Genomic DNA, 10,231 nt, shown 5'->3' on the forward strand with positions numbered 1-10,231 from the left:
TTTGAAAACAAGTTTGTTTGAAAATATTTGAATGAAACTTGAGAAACTAATCTGTTAATTGTTTGAAAAAGATAAACCAAGTAAAGGATAAGTCTTGAAAGATTCAAACTTGGTTTATAGGATAGGATGGGTTTGTTTGAGATAAGATTTATCCAGATAAATAAGATTTACACAAACCTTAACAACCTAAACTAAACATGCGAGATAGTCTCCTGAAAAGACTGAACAAGCTGTAGGATAAACATTGCTATGATCTCGGATGTTTTCAATCTGTTGTCTTCATTCTGTTGCTAAGAACCCTTATCATCATAAACACGTAAATTAAGAGATGGATGTTTACTGGGATCAATTCGAAATTCTAACACGCCCCGTGGACTTTTTATATGAATAAACCCTAAATATGAAAGTATAAACTGCACAAGCATTTAAATTTTAAACACAACTTAAAAACAAAAGCAAGAACTAGAAAACAAGTGCAAATATTTTTTTTTAGATTTATAAAGCTGACAACACAAACTCCACACGATTCCTGCATTCTGCAGGCCTCTTCACCTATCTAATTAATTTCAATGTCATCATTCCACAGTGTAGTTTTGCAATCCTTCTCGTACGTGCAAGACAAAAACAAAATTATCTGATTTCCAATAAAATTTGAAACCAAAAACTTTCACTTACAACATCTAAAGAACAAATCACACTGTTACTTTGCAACTTGCTACTAGCTGATACTTCACACTAGTCCCAACTTCAGCAGTACCAGTATTACGGGTGCTTAATGGTATATACGCCGGACATTCTACACGAAGATGATATCTCCCGCTAGTAAATGAACCAACTTTCCATCTTAAACGTCCATTTAACTTGATCATCAGCCAAATGGCGCCGCTAGCCTGATCCTGGCTCAATGACGCACCACTGGATGGCGCAACTGGTATGTCAGTTCCATACAAAAAAGGTGACCATTCAATTACTTCCTTGTGGCCTTGATATTCGGGTGGTGTGGCAGTGTAATAAGTGATTTGTTGAGTACGGTAGGCAGCGTAGACGTCGAGTTTATCATAGTAAATGCCTATTCTTTTGTTGGGGTTTTGAGAAGAGATGGTTACTTGGAAGGTTGAGGATAGGAAATATGGAGCTATGGACGAGAAGTTGAAGGCGTAGAGGGTAGCGTCTTGGAGTGTGAATTGGGGTTTTTTCGGCTGGAGGACTGCCCAGATGATGAAAATTGTGAGAAGAATGATGAAGAGGGCAATGACTAGGCTGGTGATTGACCATTTGATGAGCTTTTTTTGCTTGCTTGACATGGTTTCTGTAGTAGGCTTGGAATGTTCAAGGAGGGAGAAACAAGGGATATTCAAATTAATCTTGTGTGTGTGTAGATAGAGATCACTTGTAGCAATTATTAGATGATTTGTAACACATGCACGTACAATCAAAATAATTTCTAATTAATTAAACTTAGCTTTCACTGGAGTAATTACAATTAAAAGTTTAGATTATGTCCATACAGTAGTCGATGGTGTAATTAAAGAAGTTCTGATGTTAAAGACAATGAGCTGCAGACAACTGAAGCTCCAGGGCAAGCATGTTAACTCGAAGCAAATTGGTCCACAATAAAAGACAAAGCGAGCAGCACGAGCTTATTTGGTCGAAATAAGCCTGCACAAGGCCGTGATATATAATTATTTTTTAATATAATATATAAATAATCATATATACCTTAATTATTTCTAATATTATAATATAATATTTTAAAAATCATAAAAAGTATTGTCTATTTTCAAATTTTATATAAAAAAATCAGTTTTTTAATCGGGTTTTTCAAAAAGTCAGGGCTTTTATCCGAGCCGGACCGGGTTTTTACCAGACTTTTATCCGCACTTTTTTAGATCTGGGCTTTTCGGGTTTCAGGTCGGGCCGGATTTTTGAGAAAAAAGGAGGTTCATTTAGGCCCGCGTGCCGGACCGGACTTTCTTCCGGATCGGACTTTTTGGGCTTTTTTCCGGATTGGATCGGATTTCGGGTTTCGGATTTTTTGAACAGATTGTAACTAAAGGTTAATGAGGGCCTTCTACATGCTAGAAAACTCATGTACCAGAACAAGTAAACAAAGTGAATTTGTGGCCCAATAAGATGTAATGAACAAATTGTTGGAAAATGTCAACAAATTGTTGGAAAATGTGGGTAGCAGTCTCACATTGTCAAGTCAATTTGAGTCATAGTTTGAGTGGAAGAATGTTGTGTGCGCGCGACGAGTGACACTTGGAATGTGTTCTACTCAATGAGAGCTTTCTGAGGCAATTTGAATCACTCAAAATGACTAAGAGATGGATGAGATATGATCATCCAAAGTTAGTCTCTTAGTAGTGAAAATTTGTGTAAAAGAATGAAAGTCCCACGTTGAATTTGCAAAGGAGAATGTATAGTTTTATATAGTAAAACACTTATGTAGTGTTCAAATGTGTTACTTATTGATTCGGCGTAATAATAATCTGATTCAATTACGGAATTGATTATTAATTAACGCTTTTTATTTAATTACGCGTGAAGTAGCGCAGACGTTTCCCTAGGGCCTATATATAATCATATTAGGTTTAGGGTTAAGGTTAAGGTTAATTCATTCGAAATATACCACACAGCCGCCTCCTAAACACAAACCCTACTCTCTTCCGATGATAGTTTCTTACTCCGTTCTTGTTCGCCGAATGCGCGGTTCGTGCAACAACGTCGTTTTCTCGTTTTATCCTGGGAGGCTAACGACTCGCACATACTGTGAGGGCCGCAATAGCTTTAAGGAGACGGTTATACGACTGGACTCAAGAACATCTCCTTCATGTCTTGAAAAACTGCATGCGCACAGTAATTATTATTATATCCCGTGCCCATTAACTCTGGTTTTAGATCTTTTTACTGACTGTTATTATTACACATCAGTCTAGGGTGTCGAGGGGTCATTATTTTTACTTGTAATATTTAACCATTCCTCATGTCCCTTAGTATTCCATTGCCTATTTAAATGACTGATCATTCTTCAGTAAAACCACATACTTTATGTTCATTTCTCTCAAATAATGGCTCATTTTAGTTGGTTTTACTCTTATGGCACTGAAACTGTGCACATTTTTCGAAATAGAATTCCGACTCCATATTCTATCAACAACATTCCATTTGACATCTGGATTCAACTTCTAGATAACATTAAAAATGATCTGTTGTCTTTCCAAAGAGAAGCTCATTTTCGTATTCTTAAACAGCAGGAGCAAATCATTCGTCTTGTTGTTCTCTTTGTTGAAAGTAGGAAGAAGAATTAATTGTAATCCATCTGTTTCTCTTCACCGTCAGCTTTGTCAGGCTTCTTAGCTTAGGACTAAGGCTGTTGATGTTAGGAATCGTAGAATAGGGCTATCTTCTAATTTTTGCATGTAATTGCTAAATTTCATCGAATGTAATCATGTGATATATTAATGAAATTTTCTTTAATTGCAAGATTTGTTCTTTGTTTCTCAAATTATGTGACTGTGCATATTTAGTTGCAATTTATTAATCTTTACTTCATCGACTTTTAATTTTATTTTGTGATGAATGTTTTGATTAAATTCTGTTGATTTGAGAAAACAACTGAGGAACAGGTTCCAATATCAGAACCTGTTGTTCTAGAAGCTGAGAAGGTTTCTTCTCAGAAAGATACTGTAACTGGGAGTTCTAGGCCCCTCAAAAGGCTTAGAAAGTTAAATTCTGATGATAAAGCTCCTACAGTGTCTCCACCTTTGAGGAAATTAAAGAAACAGAGAGCTCATAGGGACTTAGTTGAGTCAGATTCAGATGTAGTGGAAGCAGCTAAGGAAGGGGATCAGGAATCTCTGATCTCAACATAACATGTTGCTATTGAATCACTTCCTTTTGCACAACCAGACACTGCATAACCAGAAATTGCTCAAGCTAAAATACCTACACCTCCTATGTCACCTATAGTTGATCCAGTACATACTAAAGAACCAGGTACAAGTGCTGAAATTGATATTCATAACTTGATTGTGCCTGCGGTTTTGTACTTGGAAGCTCCACCAATTCAACTCACTCCACCAACAACATCAATTTTGAATGTTGATCAGAACCTGGCTGTAGATCAGAATTTAGAGGATAATGTTGAAGCCTCTATAGCCTCACACACTACTATTTTATCAGAGAATGCTGATACTGCAGGATCTACAAGTTCTGATGCTGGCAATGAAGAAACTACTGGTGAAACTGCTGCCAATTTTGATGTTGATGCAGCTGGTCCATCAGGACATGCACCTCAACAAACTGTTCATAAAGTTGATTTAGTCAAGAAGTTTGTTACAGGAGAAGCACCGGTACCTTGGATTGAAACTCCTAGAGAAAAGGAGTGGACTAAAGAATGGAACTCAGTTAGTTTTGTTCCTTCCGAAAAGATTCTTGCTGAGCATCTTGCAAAAGCTGATGAAATGCTGATAAATGATGATTTCAAGGCACATCTGAGAGTTACTGCATTGAGTACAAGGAACCTTCAAGTTTAACACTCAATAACTCATGACAAGGTGAATAAAATTCAAGAAAATTTGATCCAGTAAGATATGAATCTGAAACTTGAAAAGAACAGATTTTTCAAGCCAGCCTTTGACAGAATTGCCACCATTGAGAAAACTCAGGAGAAGCAACAAGCTCAAATTGAAGAAATTCTAAAGAATCAAGATTCTCACCAAAATCAACTCAATGAGATCCAATCCTCAGTGAAATTGTTTGTCTCTCTTCTATTACCTGCTGATGCCAAAAAAAGGGGGAGAAAGTGATTAAGTCCAAATGCAAATATATTCAGACACTGAAAGGAAAGGATGATGGACATGATGACCAGGGAAACTCTGATAAGGGTAGAGGTCAAGGTCAAGGCAAAGGATTTTCATCAAGTAAAGCTAGAATTACAAGTTAAGGAACAAGTTCTGATACTGGGAGAAGAATAAGTTCTGATACTGGTAAAAGGATAAGTTCTGGTGAATATCTAGAACTTGATGAAGAAATTTCAAGGGAGTTATTTCTTAAAGAAAATCCAGGAATGGACTTTGAGAGTCTAAAGGAAGAAGAAGCTAGACTCAAAGTAGAAGGCGTCAAGACAAAATCTAAAGCTTCTGTTGAAGAAAAGAAATTTCCAAAACCTAAGGGTATTGTGATAAAGGAAAGAACAAGTTCTGAGGCAACCAAAGCCAAATCACAAATGGAAATTGATCCAAGGTCCAAGGGCAAAGAAAAATTTGATGAACCTGTAAAGGTTTATATGCCATTCATGGATGAAGAAATAACTGATGATGAAGCAGATGCTAATCTTACTCTGATGCATAAGAAGATTTTTCAAACAACCTCTAACATGGCTCATGTTGTTCAGAGTCAAGATTTAGTAAGTTCTGATATGACAGTGAAGCAAGCAACCTCTGACTTAGCTCAAGTTAGCTTGATATCAGAAGATAAAGAAAAGGAAACCTCTGACATTGCTCATGTTAAACCTTCAAAGATACTCCTACCAGGATTCACCAAAGCTAAACAGACTCAATCTTTGAAGACTGCAACAAGTGGTTTTGAAGCAAGAGTTGTTACAGGAAAGGAAGTAAGAGATAAATCTGGATTGGGTAGTTCTGATGAAAGAAGAGTACAAAACACTACCAATGATCCAACTTCATTAAGTGAACTAGGTGTTGGAGCAACTCCTGAAAGATTGAATCGACTTGAATCTGTACAAATGGTTTACCATACCTTCTTGAAAGAACATATCTTGTTATATTTTATGACAGATGGAAGGGTATACCATATCAAGCAGAATGCTATACCACTGAAGTATTTTGAGGAACTGGAACATGTTCTATTTCTACTTCAAGTGAAAGACAGATTAACAGATAGTGCTACAGGATATTTAAAGTCTCAAATTCAAAGACAGAAGAAGCTTTATTCTGTAAAGTCTGATACTGTCCCAAGTACAGAAATCACAAAGGTGATATTGTCGATATGAAGCCTAACTCTGCTAGGATTATAACTACTTTTCCGGGTTATAAGGCTGTGGAATTCAATCTAGGGTCTGACAAGGCATATCTGATAAGACTAGATCAGGAGATAAGAAAAACTAAGATAAATGATCTCAGAGCAGCTATTTTTCAAACTGGAGAAGATACAGCTGAATTAATAAATGCTAAAAGGAGGATGGTCAATGAACTTGAATATGCTGAGAGATATTTGTTTAAGAACTATCTCAGAACAACTCCTGATATCAAAGAGATCAGAAGAAATTGAAGCCAAGTCAAAGATCTACAACTGCTTAAATTCTGAAGTATATACAGACTGAAGCTGTTATCAGAAGTTAAAGATGGTAAAGCTGAAAGGACTATAAGTTGTAGTTATCTAGTCAAATTCTCATGCATTTGTACTTAATGTTTTTGACATCATCAAATATCTGTTGAACTTGTATATTATGCTAATTTACAAGTTGGGGGAGATTGTTAGATATATTTGATAATGTCATGTGTAATATGATTTGTGTTTAGTTTTCAGATCTTATCTAACAGGACAAATCAATATTTAACTGGAAATCAGCACTTATACTGAAGACAGAATTTAAGATATCAGAATTTAAGATATCAGAACTTAAGTTATCCAGTGATCAAAAGATATTTATCGGGAGATAATATCAGGACTTAAGATGACTTTCAGATAAGGAAGACGGCTGATTGAAAGGAAAGAAGATCGAGACTAAGACAGGAAAGAATTATGCATGAAGAAGGAATTCTATGAAGAATAGAATACTTGGAAGAAAAGATAACTAGTTGATATATTTTAGGAAGCAGAATTATATTCCATATCAGTTAGAAGATTATCTTGTAATTGTGTAGTATATAAACACAGGCATAGAGTTTACACTATAAGTGTTACGATTATCGAAGTTATTATTCTTTGTAACTCTAGCAGCTCTCGTGATAATTTGTTCATCACTGAGAGAGGACAGTTCCATATTGTAACAGAGTTTATTGCGTTGAATAAAATCTGTTTTCTGTTACTTGAGTTCTTATAATCGATTTAATTGTACTAAACACTGTATTCAACCCTCTTCTACATTGTGTGTGACCTAACATGCTATATCTGATCAAAGAAACTATCACCAAGTCAAACTCCGTGTCTATCTATCTGGTGTGTGCTACTGAAATGTCAATCTCATCCATGTGGGGGATTGTTGGAAAATGTGGGTAGTAGTCCCACATTGTCAAGTCAATTTGAACCATAGTTTGAGTGGACGAATGTTGCGTGCGCGCGATGAGCGACACTTGGAATGTGTTCTCCTTCGAGAGAGCTTTCCGAGGCACTTTGAATCACTCAAAATGACTAAGAGATGGATGAGACATGATCATCCAAAGTTAGTCTCTTAGTAGTGGAAATTTGTGTAAAAGAATGAAAGTCCCACATTGAATTTGCAAAGGAGAATGCATAACTTTATATAGTAAAACACTTATGTAGTGTTCAAATGTGTTGCTTATGTATTGCTCCAACACCTACATTCGTGCGCGCAGGGGGTGCAAATCTTGGGCAATCTGAGGCTTGCGAAGCCTTTGAGCTTGCCCCCATTTGCGACGCGCGGACACGAATGTAGCGGAAAATTGGCTCAAATAATTACGGACTAATTTTGCTAAATTTAATTTCCACTGGGTTTGGGCTCTTAAATTCTTAATTCGCTTTTTATTACGAATTATTAGAATTATTATAACTGATTTGGCGTAATAATAATCTGGTTCAATTACGGATTTGATTATTAATTAACGCGTTTTATTTAATTACGCGTGAAGTAGCGCACACGTTTCCCTAGAGCCTATATATTATCATATCAGGTTTAGGGTTAAGGTTAATTCATTCGAAATATACCACACAGCCGCCTCCTAAACACAAACCCTACTCTCTTCCGGTGATAGTTTCTTGCTCCGTTCTCGTTCGTCGAAGGCGTTGTACGTGCAACAACGTCGTTTTCTCATTTTATCCTGGGAGGCTAATGACTCGCACATATGGTGAGGGTCGTAATAGCTTTAAGTAGACATTTATACGACTGGACTCGAGAACATCTCCTTCATATCATTCTAGTTTATTTTCGCAGTTTATTACTCTGTTATTTACACACATTTATATTATTTATATTATTAGCAGATTGTGGTAACACAAAATAGCTCTCCATATAGATCTAAGTTGGAGCCTTAGTTTTTTCTTGTGCTCTTTGGTCAGTTCATATTTCTCTTTTTTTTTTGACAAAATGCTTTTTATAAATTGCATCAACCAAAATTACAACTTAATTTCAATAGGAACAAAACTCCCATCGAAAAAAACACAGTCAGGATTAAACAAATAAACGAGCTAAGCAAATAGTCGTTTATGTTTTCAGACTGTTTAACATAATCAATCTCACGATTCTTTGAATGAAAAAAGATTAAAATGGCTTCCTGATCGATCATACATGCATCAATTCTGGAACTAGTAATATCACAAATGACCTTCACATACGCACCACCTGTAGTCCAATGTTCAGAAGCACCCAAGTTATCTACATGCCAAAAACCAGCTATAGACAAGCCGAGAGTGAAAGATCTCAAAAGATGAACACATTTTAGTTGTGAAAAGTAAGCTCTTGTAATAATCGGCACCAACCCAAATTTAATGCACGGAAAACAGATCTCCCACAAAACCACATAAATCATTTTCAAAGTAGCCAGATTAACCCAAGCATGACTAAACAAAAACATAACAAACACTCCAAAAGGAGAGACAGATACACACTCCAAGAGGAGAGACACACAAATACCCAAAAAAAAATTGGGTTTTATTGAAAAGAAATAAACGAGAGTAAAAAATAAAGGGATTGGGGCTTTCCACTGGAGAAAACCAGTAGAAGCCCCTCGATTTACTTGAAAATTGACAAAACCCTAGGAGAAGAGATCATATTTCTCTTTTTAAGCTCTCCAATATCCTAATTTAAGAAGCCTTCCGGTTGACGATCTTTTCGCAAAGCCAAAATGTACGGGGGGACGAGTCCTTTGTAGTTTTGTACTGCGGCCATTGGTGTTGGCCATTTTAAGAATAGTCGATTACATAAATGTAAGAGTTATTTGCAAAATGCATCCCCGTGGTTTTAATATTTACATTTCCTAAAATACCCCTGAAAATTTTAACAAAATTAACAAAAATGGTGCAATTTGTCGCGCCGAAATAGTAAGGGGATGCAAAGTGGAGTTATCTAAAGTATAGGTAAAAAAATACATTTTGGCCAAACCACGGGAATGCATTTTGCAAATAACTCTAAATCTAAATATTAAACACGTGTTTTTATTTACAAACAGGGCAACCAGTTCTACAATGTTCGAGATGAAGCTATGCATCTCTACATTAGTACTGGAGGTTGATTCATGAGATGTTAAATAACACAAGTGTTCGTTTAAAAACTTGTATTTTATTTAAAATTTTGCATTTCAATTATATAACATGTAAGTTTTATTTGAAATTCAAATTCGTCAAATATTAGTACAATTATTTAAGTTTAAAATGATAAGCTAAATTATATTATTTGAAATCTATCATTTTACGTAAAATATTTGTTAGGAAACACAGCTGATTAAATTATCGGAAAATATTTCTAAACTTATCTGTTTTTTCATTTTCCAAAATAAAAAAAAATATAATCTTACTGAGTTGATTGAGACATAAACAAATTGTAAACTATTTTGGCAGGATCTTGATGAGAACCCAACAAAATGTATTAAAGAAAAGGAACACTACTCTCAACTAATTTTGTTTATGGGGTAAGCTATACAAATTGGAAGACGTCGGTTGAAAACGACGCCAGGATAGGGAAATTATAAATTTGAGAGGTGGTATTTGGCCGAAAGTTTGTGAGGCAACTGGTGTCACCAATTCATGCAACTTTATCCTATCGCTATATACATACCCCTAAAGTTGTTCCTTTCCTTTATCTTCTATTATATATTATGCCTTTTTTTATCGAATATAACATAAAGCTTGATGCCATCACATTTTGCGCTCTTCAACTAATTTAGCTGATTGATCTATAATTAATTAAATAAATTCGTACACATCTTAGTGGGATTTTTATGTTTTTTCATTTAACATCATCACTCCAACATAGACTCCAACATCTAATTAATTTCAATGATTTAAACATGCTTCATTACTAATCTAATGA

The 10,231-nt window shown here is 35.5% G+C and overlaps 1 protein-coding gene across 1 annotated transcript; it reads right to left on the reverse strand.

The window, feature by feature from the left end:
• Window positions 1-692: 692 nt before the first annotated feature.
• Window positions 693-1,304, reverse strand: LOC141691775 (NDR1/HIN1-like protein 1). The gene has a single exon (XM_074496532.1). The coding sequence runs from the start codon at window positions 1,302-1,304 to the stop codon at window positions 693-695; it is 612 nt and encodes a 203-aa protein (XP_074352633.1).
• Between the last annotated feature and the right edge of the window lie 8,927 nt (window positions 1,305-10,231).

This window comes from Apium graveolens, chromosome 10, assembly GCF_009905375.1.
Source record: "Apium graveolens cultivar Ventura chromosome 10, ASM990537v1, whole genome shotgun sequence".
In the NCBI taxonomy this organism is placed as follows: Eukaryota; Viridiplantae; Streptophyta; class Magnoliopsida; order Apiales; family Apiaceae; genus Apium; species Apium graveolens.